At 49.8% G+C, this 16,204-nt stretch overlaps 3 protein-coding genes across 15 annotated transcripts in view; 1 reads left to right on the top strand and 2 right to left on the bottom strand.

Moving 5' to 3' along the window:
- The first annotated feature begins 55 nt into the window (after positions 1-55).
- dmac2l (distal membrane arm assembly component 2 like) lies at positions 56-3,130 on the top strand. 2 transcript variants are annotated; one of them, XM_060051695.1, is made up of 5 exons: positions 56-195; positions 298-396; positions 556-764; positions 1,707-1,900; positions 2,303-3,130. In XM_060051695.1, coding segments are annotated over exons 1-5 (531 nt in total). In that variant the 5' UTR covers positions 56-193; the 3' UTR covers positions 2,330-3,130. The 2 variants fall into 2 exon arrangements, with proteins under 2 accessions (XP_059907678.1, XP_059907677.1); XM_060051694.1 differs by having other exon boundaries at positions 1,729-1,900.
- Positions 2,700-13,653, bottom strand: cdkl1 (cyclin dependent kinase like 1 (CDC2 related kinase)). The gene is made up of 10 exons (XM_060051590.1): positions 13,258-13,653; positions 12,203-12,590; positions 10,520-10,641; positions 8,636-8,708; positions 7,386-7,476; positions 6,626-6,826; positions 5,590-5,672; positions 4,982-5,038; positions 4,483-4,638; positions 2,700-4,308 (listed from the first exon to the last, which is right to left on the bottom strand). Exons 2-10 carry the CDS (start codon positions 12,368-12,370, stop codon positions 4,207-4,209), a joined length of 1,053 nt encoding a protein of 350 aa, XP_059907573.1. The 5' UTR covers positions 12,371-12,590; positions 13,258-13,653; the 3' UTR covers positions 2,700-4,206.
- Positions 13,654-13,787: 134 nt separating this feature from the next.
- Positions 13,788-16,204, bottom strand: part of map4k5 (mitogen-activated protein kinase kinase kinase kinase 5) — a 47,205-nt gene continuing 44,788 nt past the window's right edge. For all 12 annotated transcript variants that reach the window (XM_060051407.1, XM_060051415.1, XM_060051409.1 and 9 more), the window contains one exon: positions 13,788-14,971. In XM_060051407.1, coding sequence (XP_059907390.1) covers positions 14,884-14,971 — 88 coding nt within the window. In that variant the 3' untranslated portion in view covers positions 13,788-14,883. The remainder of the gene's footprint in view (positions 14,972-16,204) is intronic.

A 16,204-nucleotide genomic window follows, 5' to 3' on the forward strand; every position in this document is an offset into this window, starting at 1 on the left:
TTGGTGTCTTATTGTTTTCTTCCTGTGTGTCTGTGTGTCAGTCTCACCGGCGACGAGCTACGGGTGCGTTCCCATCCAAATGGGGGCGTGGCCAGCAGTCAGCCAATCAGAGGACGCGTTGCCGCGACGTCGTAAAGGGTAAAGGTTCACAGACCGAGGATGTAAACAGTCAACACTGGCCTGGCCAGAGGACATGTGAGACTGTCATCTTTTGATTTGCGTTTGGTGTACTGTGTATCTCCCGTCTCGATGTACTCAACGTGTTGTGTGTGTTTTGTGGTTGTATTTCCAGTTCAGGATCATGAGACTTTTATCCGCGGCGCTACGCAACTCTGTGTGGACGAGGGGCGGAGGCACTAGACACTTCTGGGGCTGGATCAATGCGGTGTTCAACAGGTGGGGAAGCATCAATACATACATTATATTGTTATTAACACTTTAATTACATTATAATTTACCTTTACCTCATCGAATAAGCTAGGCTCATTCCGGCGGTGTGTGCGTATTGTCGTTGATTTACTCATGCGTATGCTGTCTGTCCGTGACCCCATGCAGGGTGGACTATGAGAGGATTAAGGCCATCGGGCCGGACCGAGCCGCGGCCGAGTGGCTACTTCGCTGCGGGGCCAAAGTCCGGTTCCTGGGGTTTGAACGTTGGCATCACGACTACAACGCCCTGCCAACCGGGCCGCTCGACCGTTACAAGATCCAGGGCATCGACGCCACCGAGTCGTGCATCATGTACAGGGGATTTGATCATCTCGGTACGTGTTACTGCGCAGAGGGGAATGCAGGCCTCTGCCCGTGTAACCCATTCCCTGCTCTTGTAACCCATTCCTACAAGCTTTTTGTAACCTTTTGCACCCTTTTGAGGTAGCCTTCCACTTCTCATGTGAACTGTATACTGTTATTTTACCCTTTTAAAAGAGGTGCAGTAAATGTATACTTGACTAATTATAACTTATTTATATGCCAGATTTAGGGGTTGTGCTGGGCAATCCCATGTTTAAGGTGGGCATACCCCACCCCAGGCTCCTTTGGGTCCCACCCCTGGTTGGACCAATGTGATTCTGGTAGGACAGACAAATGCACGTGATTCTGAAGATGCAGGGTCCTGGCCGGGGGGGGGGGGGGGGGGGGGGGGGGGGGGTCTAGCCGGATGTGAGCGTGCTCAATCCGGTTCTGACATCAGACGGCCTGTCTCTGTGGTGTCCGGAGTCTGACGTTCCTACTGTTAAACGTGATCCCTGGTGAGGTGACTAGATAGCGGTCGAGGTGAAAGCACACCCCGTTCTCCAGACCAATTATCTAAATGCTCCGACGAGACCGGGCTGTCTTACACCGGGAGGCGGCCGCTGGTTTTCCTGGGATGCCGGCGTTCCCGAGGTCCTACCACGATGAGGCCCGAGAGGGGTTTAACACGGAGGGGAATTGTTTTTTTATGTCAAGTTTTGATTGTTGCTTCATTATTGCGTGAATAACCTCCCACATTAATTTTCCTTTCTTAGCACATTTTGAAATGTGACTGGATGATCGGACTGGACTAGGTGGCCACGCCCTCTTCTGATGTCACTGGTGACACAGTGGCGTCAGTTTAGCTTAGCTTAGCCTAGCTTATCCTAGCTGTGCGGTGCTCCTCCTTCAGATGGCCTGCAGCACAGCCTAGCTTAGCTTAGCTTATTTTAGCCTAGCATATCTTATCCTAGCTGTGCTGTGCTCCTCCCTCAGATGGCCTGCAGCACCTGGAGGAGGTGAAGCTCATCCGGTGCGTCTACATCGAGGACGGTTGCCTGGAGAGGCTGAGCTCCACAGAGGTCCTGCAGAGCACCCTGAGCAGCCTGGAGGTGGTGTCCTGCGGGAACGTCTCCGACAAGGGGCTCATCGCCCTGCACAAGCTGGGGTGCGCTTTTACTTTGAAATGTACTGTTTTTGTCGGGCAGAACCTTTTAGAATTTGCATTAATTGTTCCCAACCGTTTTCTAATGATGCCCCATCCTTTTATCTCACTAAAGCGTGTTGAATACAGCACATAGCCACGTAAGGATGAGAATTTAGTACAATCTTTTCTAAAGGGATAACGCTTTTTTCCGTAAGTCGAAAACCCAGATTCTGGGTTTGATTCCCTCTTACGACCTAAGTCCACTTCTAGGCGTCCCTTATCGAAAGGCTCTAACCACTACCTGCTCCTCCATGACATGTTTGCCACTTAGTCAGGTAAAAGCACAGACTAAATGGCTCCATAGCAGTATAGCACCATGGAGGCAGACTGACTGAGTGTGTGTATCGCCCCCCCCGTCCCCAGGAACCTGCAACGGCTGGTCCTCAGTGACCTCCCGGGGGTGAAGGACCGGCACCAGACCCTGGAGAGACTGAAGACCGCCCTGCCCAAGCTGGACATCACAGTTGACCTCTGACCTCGTTCCCGTTTAGACCATGTGATACGAGCCGCCCAGAGCATGGCGCTGACTCCGCCCACTAACACCCTTACCATACGCTGAGCAACCAAGGGCAGAAGGAAACGACAACTAGAACAATAAAATCCTCCTTCCGTATATACGCCATTTAAAGAGATGTATTTTTTAGTTGTTTTTTTGGCTATACTGGTAGGGATCTGTTCACTACCGAGATGGTTGGAATCTTTGGACGTTGTGTGACCAGCATGACATGATAATGTTTTTTTGCACATGAACGCCGTGAAGCGGCGTGTGTGGTTTTAGTTGCCATGGAGACCAGAGCTTGGCCAAGCTGCTCTGAAAGTATTTAAGGATGAATATTTTTAGTGGCGCGTTTTGAACTGCACTTTACAGAAAAGTGGGCACCAAAGACTTTGGTAGACACAACTACTGTGGTTTTATTATATTTTTAACATACAAAGTAGTAATAAGGTATACAAGTGCAGTACATCCTCAGATTATAGGAGTATATTTAAGAAGGGTTTGTGGGGGAAAACAGGGATTACAGATTAATTTGGCATTGGTAACTGATCCACAGCCAGAGGGAAATGAGTTCTTTAGCACCATTGACGTATATATGTGAGGGTTGATTGTGTGACAACATGAGCAAATTGTTTTGTGAACTGATGAAGATTTGTTTTCCCTCCTGGCTGAAAATAAATGTTTATTTTGAATAAGTGGATTTCCCACGTTTCCCCTGTTTTCTAGAATGGCAGTTTGAAGGTCTGGAATGATTGATGGTTTGGTGGAGTGACGAATGGCCTGGAGAGTCGGCATGGAGATGGGAAAACACAGATGAACTAGGGTTTCATGAACACAATAACCGCCAAAAAGATCATTACGTTCAAGTTTACATTTTAACTGAAATGTCCAAACTCTGCTGTATGGTAATCCTGATACTACTTATAACAACCGGTATCATCCTCTAGAACATTAAACGTATTACCAAACACCCATCTCTCTTACAGAGTCCGTTATATTTATATATAAAAACATACATTTGGCAAACAGTAAAGGCAGTGTATTCTCTCTCCCTCCCTTCCCCAGTCTACTGAGTAAACCTACAAGCAGAGCATTATCGCTCATTGTAAAAAGAAAGCGTTTCATATAGAAACTCAACCACAGCCAAATACAGGCAGCGTTCCTATCGGGCAGAGTGCATAGAGTGACGTCACACACGAGTGACGCGGCAAAAACCCAAAGTATATATATAAAAAAAAAAAAAAAACACTGGAAATTGAACCATCTTGCTTGCCGTAGAAAGGTGCCACAGGTGTCATTTCCTGAGGACGACAAGAAGTGGTCTCTGTTAAAAGTATTGACTGTAAACTCAGACATGGAGCGGAGTTCCAGTTGAGATGCTGAGCAGGTCTTCAGGTTAGCTAACCCAACTAGAACCGATTTAGTTTCTTGTACCTGATTCGCTTAAACTGTCAGGTGGGTAATCCACTTTGGATGTACAGTAGGTCAATCCAGTAGTGGATAGGTGGAACCAGTTTAGATGTCCGCTGGTTGATCCAGTTTAGATGTGGAGAGGAAGTGATATGATTTAGTTGCCAGGTGTCTGAACAGGTTAGCTGGAGATGAACCGGTATAGATGTTGGGCAGGTAGTAGTTGAACCGGTTTAGTTGTTGGGTAGGTGATAGTTGAACCGGTTTAGATGTTGGGTAGGTGGTAGTTGAACCGGTTTAGTTGTTGGGTAGGTGATAGTTGAACCGGTTTAGATGTTTGGTAGGTGGTAGTTAAGGCAGTTTAGATGTTGGGCAGGTGGTAGTTGAACTTGCGCAGGTTGTTGTAGTACTTCCTGTTGTCCAGAGCGGGGAAAATACTGCTTCCTGTGAGCTGTGGCAAATACTGCAAGAAGAACAGATCAATGCATTCATTAAACCCCAGTCAGAGATCTTGAAGAACATTAGCAGAGAAATAAACCGTTGTCAAGGATGTCAAAGTCCCACTTTGTATACCACACATGTTAATCCAATACAGAAAGTGTTACGGTGTGAGGCGGCGTTTGAGTGACAGACGCACCCCTGGGGGGAGGTGCTTGCGGGGAAGCCGCGGCCTCTTATTGGTGGCGCGCTCGTGCTCCCTTGAGCTGCTCTTCCCCCGCAGGCTGTCGAAGTAGTGGTGCTCCAGCAGCTGCTCACAGGTCTGTCGCTCAGAGGGGTCCATCCGGAGGCAGCCCTGCACGCCGCGGACCAGATTACACACCCCATTATACAGGTCACACCAGATTACACATCAGATTACACAGATTACACCCCAGGTTATACAGATGACACACGAGATCTTTCAGGTCACACACAAAATCGTTGAGATTATATTTATAGATTAAACACTGAAATTACACTTTCAGATGACACACCCCCAGATTGGATTTTATATTGATGTTTTAAGTACAAATTTGATGATTATATTACACACCCAGAACACACATTCGGATGAAACATTCTGAAGGTGTCAACACCCAGATCACATCCACACCCCCACACATCCAGCCCGCTCACACCCAGAACCCCTGCGGTACCTTCATGAGGCTCATGGCCTGGTGAGACACCTGGGCGTACCTCTGCTCCAGAGGCTCCTGCAGAGACACAGTCAGAGGACACTGTGGATTATTCCACTGTGGTGACGAGACTGGGCCAGAAACGGGTTTGTGTACTATGCATGGTACTTTACTGTACATAGTACTGTAGCTAGTGCTGTATACTGAGTGTATCTGTACCCACCACTTCCAGTGAGTATTGGTGTACTTTAGGTAGTACTGTAGGTAGTACTGTATACTGAGTATCTCTACACACAACGTCCAGTAAGTATTGGTGTACTGTATGTAGTACTGTATACTGAGTATCTCTGTACCGACCACATCCAGTGAGTATTGGTGTACTTTAGGTAGTACTGTAGGTAGTACTGTATACTGAGTGTACCCACCACGTCCAGTGAGCATTGGTGTACTTTGGGTAGTACTGTAGGTAGTACTGTATACTGAGTGTACCCACCACGTCCAGTGAGCATTGGTGTACTTTGGGTAGTACTGTAGGTAGTACTGTATACTGAGTGTACCCACCACGTCCAGTGAGCATTGGTGTACTTTGGGTAGTACTGTAGGTAGTACTGTATACTGAGTGTACCCACCACGTCCAGGGGCACGGGGAGGGAGACTCCGCTGAAGAACTGGTTGCTGCTGAACACCTGCTGGTGGCGGGGGGTGAGGTCGCCTGGGGACGACACCACAGGGGTCCGTTCAGAGGAGCTTCAACGACACACTCGCTTCTCTTTTGTTTTTGGGGCAAAAATGATGTCATCGTGTGCCAATGAGATTCCGCCTGCATTGCGGACGTTGGGCTCTCTTAACTTAAGGGCATCTCTCAGTAACTACTGCTAGCCATGGTGGAATCTTTGTTACAGCAGTGTGTGTGTGTGTGTGTGTGTGTGTGTTTGTATGCGTGCGTAATGTGTTTGTGGGTTTGTTTGTTTCTGAATGCGTGCGTTTGTGTGTGGGTGTGTGTGTTTGTATGAGGGTGTACGTGTGTGGGTGTTTTTGTTTCTGTGTGCGTGCGTGTGGGTGTTTCTACGTTTGTGTGGGTGTGTTTGTTTGTGTATTTGTGTGTGTGTGTTGGTGTGTTTGTTTCTGTATGTGTGCGTGCGTGCGTATGGCTGTTTGTACGTGTGTGTGTTTGTTGGTGTATGTGTGTGTTGGTGTGTTGGTTTGTGTATGCGTGCATGCATGTGCATGCGTGCTGACGTGTGTGTGAGTGTTGGTGTGTTTGTTTGTGTGTGTGTGTAGGCATGCGTGCTGGTGTGTGTGTGTGTGTGTGTGTGTGTGTGTGTGTGTGCGAGTGTGAGTGTGAGTGTGTGTGTGTGTGTGTGTGTGTGTGTGCGAGTGCGAGTGTGTGTGTGTGTGTGTGTGTGTGTGTGTGTGTGTGTGTGTGTGTGTGTGTGTGCGAGTGCGAGTGTGTGTGTGTGTGTGTGTGTGTGTGTGTGTGTGTGTGTGTGTGCGAGTGCGAGTGTGTGTGTGTGTGTGTGTGTGTGTGTGTGTGTGCGAGTGCGAGTGTGTGTGTGTGTGTGTGTGTGTGTGTGTGTGTGTGTGTGTGCGAGTGTGAGTGTGTGTGTGTGTGTGTGTGCGAGTGTGAGTGTGTGTGTGTGTGTGTGTGTGTGTGTCGGGGCGTACCCAGGGTCTTCTGGATCAGGTACAGCTGGTCCATGTCTGACTTCCCGGGCCAGGGGGGGGTCCCCGACAGCAGCTCTGCGAACACGCAGCCCACCGCCCAGACGTCCACGGGGGGCCCGTACTGCGTGTCCCCCACCAGCAGCTCCGGGGCCCGGTACCAGCGGGTCGCCACGTAGTCCGTGTAGTAGTCACTGGGGCCGGCTGGGCAGAGAGGTCAGAGGTCATGCTGAGGGTCTGTTCTGTTAAAGGTCCGTTCGGTTAAAGGTCTGAGAGTCTGTTCTGCTAAAGGTCTGTTCTGAGGCAGTCCACCTTAGAACACCTGCTCATTTCTGGCTCATAGGAGCATCTCTCCCCTGATTGGTTAGGGTAATCTATCTTGCCTGTCAATCACGAGCGGGACGTGCAACAAGTGGAGGAACGGAGGGGAGATGAGATTTAGTTTTTTTGGGTTGTTGAGTTTCAAAAACTTGGTCTCTTCTGCTCTTCTGCTCTCTCTCTTTACAACTATCGATTCTTACCTACAGCACCTCTAATAATGGGCTTCATCGACAACTTTAAGCTATATAAGTAGTAAGCAAATGCTATTAATGCTTGTATCCAACAAACTGATGAATATGTTATTTAAACTCTAATCTCAGCCTTCAGATTCCGAAAAAAATCATGGCAATACATGGCGTTACATTAGTTGTATTTAACATTTAGAACGTAAACGGGGAAATACACAGTTTGTCCACCAGGAGGCGGTATGAAGGATACTCACTGAGGATCCTGGCGAAGCCGAAGTCGCAGAGTTTGATGACTTGGTGCTTGGTGATGAGAATGTTCTCAGGCTTCACGTCCCTGTGAATACACTGAGACACACACCAACCAGTGAATATACTGAGCCACACACAACACACACACACACACACACACACACACACACACACACACACACACACACACACACACACACACACACACACACACACACACACACACACACACACACACACACACACACAATTTCCGTGTGTTCAATACTACCGTTTAAATTCATTGTATTATGATTTATTGTATTATGATTTCGTGATTATGAAGTGCTTTGTTCCTGTTTTCATTCTGGAGTCTGGGAACAGGAGCGCCAAAATTCAACCACTTAAGAGCTCATTCAGCTCGGGCTCACTTATTGTTTGGAGGGCCATCGATCAGCTGAAGGGGTGTGTGTGTGTGTGTGTGTGTGTGTGTGTGTGTGTGTGTGTGTGTGTGTGTGTGTGTGTGCGTGTGTGTACGTGTGTGAGTGCTTGTGTGTATGTATGCGTGTCTTGTGTCTTGTTTCTGTGTCTGTTTGTGTATGTGTATATGTTCTTGTGTGTTGCATGCATGTGTGCGTGCGTGTCTTGTGTCTGTGTGTGTGTTTGTGTACGTCTGTGTGTGTGTGTGTGTGTGTGTGTGTGTGTGGGCCTGTGGAGTTTGTTTTGTCGAGTGATACATTAACTGCTGGTCAGTCAGGGAGAAGGAATTCTTGTAAAAGCGGGACAGTAAAAACACTGGCTTAGTGGGAGGAGACGGGGGAGGGAGAGAGGGTAGGGGGGAGGGAGAGAGGGTAGGGGGGAGGGAGAGAGGGTAGGGGGGAGGGATGGAGGGATGGAAGTAGGGGAAAAGAGGGGAGAGCTGGGGGAGGGAGAAAGTGAAGGGGGAGGGATGGCGGTAGGAAAGTAGAAGGGAGATATTGGTCAGGAGAGGAGGGAGGAAGAGAGTTAAGGGGGAGGGAGAGTGTGAAAGGGGGAGGGATGGAGGTAGGAGAGAACAGGGGAGAGAGGGGAGGAGACGAGGACACTGTATGAGGACAAGGAGGAGGTTTTTAACTGGGGGCGAAAATGCTGCAAATAAAAATGTCCCCTATTCATGTTGTCAAAGAAAAAACCCACACAAAAGAAATAAATAAGAGAAGGAGAGTAAGAGACAGTGAGAGAGGGGGAGAGAGAGAGAGGCAGACAAAGAGGGACAGACGTGCCGACTGGTTCTTACGTTTTGTTTGTGGCAGAAGTTGACGGCCTGTAGTGTCTGCCAGGTGATGTTCCTGACCAGCTGCTCTGGAGCCCTGGGGAACAGCAGGACCTCCGTCACTCCACCGCTCATCATGTTCCCCAGAAGGACAACGCCTAAACCAGGCTACCACCCACACCTGCTCTGGGAAGCAGACCCAACTACAGCTTTTCATCACCTACACTTCCTATCGTCATGACAACCAACTTCAGCTCTCTGATCCACCTACACGTCCTATCGCCATGACAACCACCTACAGCTCTCCATCCCCTACACCTCCTGTCACCATGACAACCAACTACAGTTCTCCATCACCTACACTTACTGTCGCCATGACAACCAACTACAGCTCTCTGATCCACCTACACTCAGCTAGTCTTCCTATGGACCCCAGGAAGACTAGCTGCCGCCTCGGTGTCAGCTAATGGGGATCCATTCAATAAACAATAAACTCCCTATCGCCATGACAACCAACTACAGCTCTCCATCCCCTTTCCTTCCTGACGCCGTGACAACCAACTACAGCTCTCTGATCGACCTACTATCCATATCGCCATGACAACCAACTTCAGCTCTCTGGTCGACCTACGCTCCCTATCGCCATGACAACCAACTTAAGCTCTCTGATCCACCTACACTCCCTATCGCCATGACAACCAACTACAGTTCTGCTACATTTCCTGACGCCATGGCCACCAGCTCCCTAATCCGCCACACTGCACTTCCTCACACCATGACAACCAACAGCCAGCGCTTTAATGCTACCATCTTCATGTGGCTCGCAGCGGCAGTAGTCGTCAGCGTTAGTAGTCGTGCTGGTGGTTGGTTGTCATGGAGTAAGGAGTGGTCAACAACTCATCTGGAGTTCAGAAGGATAATAACCCCCCCCCCCCCCCCCGCTCCGACCTGTCTCCCCCCCAGAGCCTCTCTCTGCAGAGCCCGGGCGCGAGAGAGAGACGGGGCCCGGCTATTGTGAGGGCCGCTATATGGGCCCCGGACACAGGCGCTGTATTGATTCAGTGGCCATCAATCAGTGTCGCCGGGGCAACGGCTAAATCGGGCTCTGAGACTGCCGATTAATAGAGGGGGGGGGGGGGGGGGGGGGGGGGGATAAATTGTTCTTTAGTCCGTAAAATATGAGGGGAGGAGGGAAGTGTAGGGCATTCTGGGAGGGCATCACTGTAAACATTCCACAGTGCGCAGGCTGGTTACCGTGGAGATGGCCTGTAACATCAGGGGGGCTCAAATAGCAGCATCAATATTAGTGGGGTGTGGGTTGGGGAGGAGAGGAAGGGGTGAGACATCTCTGAGTTCTGTCTACTGGAGTGAGACATCTCTGAGCTGTCTCTACAGGAGCGAGACATCTCTGAGCTCTGTCTGAAGGAGTGAGAAATCTCTAGGTGGCTGGACTGTACAAACACGCAGGCCAAGAAAGAGATGAATCCATTATTAGTGGCCTTCTCTCAATACTATGTGCTAATTATAATACAAATTTTCGTTTATAGAATTGATTTGCGATGGTTAAATTACTCTTCATCTTCAGAGCTCGACTTCATTAAGCGATTTGTTGGCGGGCCGGATTTACCAAAATAAAAGCGTGCTCTCTTCGTAGCCGGCTCATGCGTTCTGTGCCGGTGCCGGTGGGCTGCAGGTCACATGAGTCCCTGTGTTTGGGGGCTCAGGGCTTTTAGTTTTAAAAGTTAGTCCTGGTGGTCCTACCCTCTGGGGTAGTGGTCTTTGTGTTAGAGGCTAGTCCTGGTGGTCCTACCCTCTAGGGTAGTGGTCTTTGTGTTAGAGGCTAGTCCTGGTGGTCCTACCCTCTGGGGTAGTGGTCTTTGTGTTAGAGGTTAGTCCTGGTGGTCCTACCCTCTAGGGTAGCGGTCCAGCTCGTTCAGCACCGTGTGGTCGCAGTACTCGAACACCAGGTGCAGCTTCCTCTTACGACGGAACACCTCCAGCAGGTTGACCAGGTTGGTGTGTTTCAGTTGCTGTAACCGATGCACACACACAGACACACACAGACACACACAGACACACACACTTATGGCATTTAGCAGACGTTTCGTCCAATAAGTACATTTGTTGGACGAAAGAAAAAACTGTATATCACTGTCGGTACTGTAAGGATGTTCATAGAACATCAGGCCAAGAAAGAGATCAATCCATTATTAGTGGCCTTCTCTCAATACTATGTGCTAATTATAATACTAATTTTTGTTTTTAGAATTGATTTGCATCAGTTAAATTACTGTTCATCTTCAGAGTTCGACGTCATTAAGCGATTTGTTGGCGGGCCGGATTTACCAAAATACACACAGACAGGGGGGGGGGGGGGGGTGAGTCTAGGTGAACACAGAGTCTAGGTGAGTCTATAGTGAACACACACTAACTTTAGTGTGCTTCAACGTAGAATGAAAAAAATAAAAACAAGATGGCACTTGGAAAACCTATTTATTAAACTGAGAAGCAGCATATCTAAATCTAAATCCGTAAGCCAGCCATGCACAGTACACGGGCTTTCATGACAGATGAAAACCCGTATGTAAATGAACGTCTTTGATTGGGGAAAAAGAGGAAAATTAAAGAGATGGAGTAGCCTAATAAAACATGCAGTCGCCCCTGGCAACCGGCTCCTTCTTTCTGTTGCGAGCGCCTCACTGTGTGTGTGTGTGTGTGTGTGTGTGTGTGTGTGTGTGTGTGTGTGTGTGTGTGTGTGTGTGTGTGTGTGTGTGTGTGTGTGTGTGTGTGTGTGTGTGTGTGTGTGTGTGTGTGCGCGCGCGCGCGCGCGTCCTGGTCTATTTCACACTAATAAAACTACTACTATTAATAATAATAAAAAAAATCTTTATTTTAAACGTATAAACTTATATTATTATATATATTATTTTAAGTTTATAGGTAGCTCAGATAGGTTCGTATTGGGCTAGAAATGACTTAGCAAATAATACCATAACGAATTTAGATGACAGACAGTGTATAAAACAGGCTTCCTCGTGGAGGCCAGGAATCGTTATGATCATAATGACCTCCCGAGCGGAGCGTCTTAACGAGTCGACAGGACGGAGCGTCTTAACGAGGGGCCAGGCCTCTCACAAACAGCAAGAGTTCAGATCCCAACGAGGATGTTACAATAACATGATATTATTATCATGTTATAATAGCGTCATAATAACATCATCCAGAGAGGAGCAGATCATATCAGCCGGGGTATAACGTCCCATGTTTAGAAGGGAAGCGGTAGGATGGAAACAAATTTCAAAATTAACACAACAAAGTAGATCCACTACTTATTAAGATTACTACTTAACACAGCTAATTAATATTGCAAATGTATTATTTTAAGTGAGTTAAAATCGGACAGATCCCGTCCGTCTTCACACGTGATTATACTCTGGCCCGTTATTGTTATATTATTGATAGATCAGCCTATAACAGGCACCAATAGTTCTACTTCATAACATTTGTTAATCCCACAGCCTCCACAATCTACCGTCAGTGTTTCCTTTAACCTTTAACCCTTGTGTCTAGAGAATATTATTTCCCGCATACCTTGAGCATCCGAATCTCGCGCAGGGCGATCTTCCGGATCACCGGGTCGTCCTCCGACTCCACAAACTTCTTGATGGCGACCACCTGTCCGGTGTCCTTGTTCCGGCACTTGAACACCACGCCGTACGAGCCCTCCCCGATCTTCCCCATCTTCTCGTACTTCTCCATGACCAGGACCTCAGACGGACCTCCGAGGGGACTGATCCGAGATGCGGACCTCCGAGGGGACTGGTCCGACAGGCGGACCTCCGAGGGGACTGGTCCGACAGGCGGACCTCCGAGGGGACTGGTCCGGCAGGCGGACCTCAGAGGGGACTGATACGGCAGGCGGACCTACGAAGGGATCGATCCGACAGTACGGATCCGACAGGAAGGCGTCCTCTGTGGCCTGAAAAGTAAACACACACCGGCGCACGATGAGATCGGCCTACAGGATGCTCAACCACTTTTAAGAAGACAGGCTGTGTGCGCGCGCACACACACACACACACACACACACACACACACACACACACACACACACACACACACACACACACACACACACACACACACACACACACACACACACACACACACACACACACACACACACACACACACACACACACACACACACACGAGAGAACAGCCTGAACATAAACACAAAACGACGCGCCTCAGATCAAAGTGGCGGCAGAGCTGCACGCGACGTTCCACGGGCGTCCCGACGGATCACGCAACTCAACATTTCCAAAGCAGAGTGTTTGAGATGGACGAGGTGCGGGACACCAGGAGCGTATTGACGGTCAGGCAAATCAAAGTGTCTCCCCTCTACCGGGACACTTACCCAACTCCCCCAACCGACCGTATTATAAAACATTCTGGACACTTTAATACACAAGGCAGACCCTGTAGGCCTACATAACCCGATAATAATCAATACGACTCCCCAAAGTTGCACCCCAATAACAGCGTGTTCTATTATTAAAGACTGTAAATTCGATATTACGCTCGGGCAATGGACATGATTTCAAATTCATCAATGACGCCTTTTCGAAACCTTCGCTACTCACCGAATAACGGTGCAGAGTCGTCGTCCTACGCTCTTCGGGATCCTTCGGAGGAGGACAGCTCAGCCACACGGAGCTGGGCTTCACCGAGACTGGTTCTTCTCACCAGGGCTTTCCCCCCTCGAGACCGTCCCCATAGGAACTGGACGGAGACTCCACCTCTCCCATTCAGCCCAGTGCGTCGGAGCAGCCCCGCGGCCACCGCCTGATCTGTTCTGTACAGTGGTCCGTGTGCGTGTGTGACAGAAGGTGGAGGCACCGTAGTTTTAATGTAAATACTTAAACGCACGCGACGGTACCAGAAGAAAAAAACTGGCGCTATGGTGCTACACGTTTCATTTCATACAATTATCCGAAAACATTAACTTGCAGATGTGGAGTGACAGTCGAGACAAGAATAGCAACATCCGATGACGCGTCTCCCTAGCGAGACCAATTAGTGACGCTCAAACGATCGAGGGACATTACAGAACCCACACAGAAGCACAACAATAACGATGAACGCATGAATAAAACACATGGACAGAACAGTGTATTGTTAACAATGGCGCCTTTTATTACAAAAAACTGCGTACGTTAAAAAGGTTTGCGAAGGGGAAATACAGAGATGTTACCAAAAAAAAAAAAAAAAACGCGCAGTCCCTCATTTTGTCATCTTTAAATAAAAACAATGTACAAAAGTGCTTACATGGTGCAAATAATCAACAGAAGTAAAAGGTCTATAAAAAGAGCCGGTAAAGGTAAAGAAGCAAGTTTACATTATATTCACCTTCTACAAAACAATTTGAGAGCAGTCGGGAGCGCACGGTAGACATGACACCAGGGGGGATTAGAACCGGCATCCCTTCCCTCCTGGGCACCTCACACTTATCCCAACTCCCCGTTCCTGCGCTGCCCTGACCTGTTAATCCAACATACTGTACTGCGCTGAGATTAATAAATAAAAGGTTTTTACCCCCTCCCCAACCGAACCGTCTCTCGGCTGGTTTTCATTGGAGGGGGACCCCTGTAGATTAATCTAGTCTCCCCCCCCCCCCAGAGCCCCTTGGATCTGGACTTCACTCTGGTAGACGTCCCTGTCCCCCCCCAGAATAAACTCTCCCACATAAAGACAAAAAACAACAACAGAAACACTAAAGTCAGAATACTCTCAGGTTGGCTAACGTTGACATTTGGTCAACAGCGGTGCGTTGACCAAATGGCACTTCCTGTCTGTGGGGCCGACGCCCCCGGGCCGCCGAGGGCCAATCGGGTCCCAGGAGACGACGGTCGCAGCGTGGCACGCTTACAGCGTTCATTCAGAGTGGATCCCATGGTCGGACCCCCATGAGGGGCGGGGCTGGGCGGGGGAGGGGGGGAGACAGAGGGAGGGGGTCGCTGCTGAAAGGCTACGTATGGATCCATACTGTTCGTTTAAAAAGGCGTCCGTCGGGAGGAGAAGCTCCGCCCCTGTCCTCCGGCGACGGGCCGTCCCGGGACTCGTAACAAGCGCTCCCTGTAACTGTTCTCAGATCGGCCGCAACGGAAAGGAAAGAAAACGTAGAAAATGTACAACATCAGGACCGGACCGGACCAGTTCAGACCAGCCCCAGGGAGGGGAGGGGCCACTGGGGATCTGGGGGGGGGTGTCTAGTAGCTGTTCTCGTGGCCAGCCAGGATGTAAAGGTTGCTGAGCGCCGTAGGGTTGTCCGTAGGTCTGCTCTCCAACACCACCACCCTGCCAGATAGAGACACCAGAGTTATAGCAGCAAAGTCCAGATACGGAGCCCTTATCCCGGCATTGGAAACATGTGAAGTTATAATACGACATGTAAAAACATTATACCCACTGATATACGTTTTACAAAACAGTCGCATAATCAGAGTCACAACCAATAAAGGAGCAGTACACACACACACACAAATCTGAGATTGGATGTGAGAATGATTCATCGCGCTCCACTTCGGGCCCCCACCGAGCAGCCAGTCATCAGTGGAGGTACGTGGGGTGTATGAGGACCAGTGTGTCTCATCAGACGGGGGGGGGGGGGGGGCATCGAGCCCCACCGCTCTGTGGGTCCAGCTCCACTTTAAAAAGGGGTCTCCAGGAGGACGAAGAGCGTACAAAGAGGAGGACGATGGGTCTAATGCTAGCGTTGTGAGGCCCGCCGCTGTGGGCCCCCCTCCGGCCTCAGAGAGGTCTCCGGTGGGACGGGGCCGACAGGAGGAGCCGAGTGCCCCGGATGCCGGCGGGCGGTCCGTGGTCGTGACAGACGAGCTGGACATCGAGGGCGGCGGCCATACCGTGCGTTCCATCAGATGAAATTACAGCAGCGCAGAGAGAGACACTCAAACCAGCCTGGCAGTGCCCGGCCGCTGGTGAATAAAACATGGTGGCTGGGCAGCGGGGGGGGGGGGGGGGGGGAGACGACGACGACGACGAAGCTACGGGGCGCAAGGCAGACCAGGCTATCTGGGGCCCTGGCCACGACAGCAGGGGCCAAGGACCCCCGCTGGGAGGGGTGTGTGGTTGTGTGTGTGTGTGTGTGTGTGATGCACGTTTTGTGCGTATTTGTACGAGTGTTATAGGTGTGCGTTTGTGCGAGAAACCATTATGTGTGTGTTTGCGCTAGGTGTGTGTTTTGTGTGTTAAACCTTCTTCACGCGTGTGTGTTAGGCGTTTGCGTGCCAAACCTTTATGTGCGTGTGTTGGGACGTGTGTGTTTGTGGACCACATCACGCTGGGTCTTTAATGGAACCCGATCGTCTTTCTGACGGACGGCCGCCTGCCGATCTTCTCCCTGCTGGCGAGGGGGAGGAGGGGGTTGGGTTGGGGGGGGGGGGGGGGGGGGCAGGGGTGTTGCTGGGCTATCGCGGCGTGCAACGAAAAACCAGACGTCATCTGCATATCTGCTCGACATCATCGGCGTCGGCCCCATCCATTGACGGGGAGAGAAATCTCCTTTCCGCG

The sequence above is a fragment of the Gadus macrocephalus genome, chromosome 5 (genome assembly GCF_031168955.1).
Source record: "Gadus macrocephalus chromosome 5, ASM3116895v1".
Classification (NCBI taxonomy): Eukaryota; Metazoa; Chordata; class Actinopteri; order Gadiformes; family Gadidae; genus Gadus; species Gadus macrocephalus.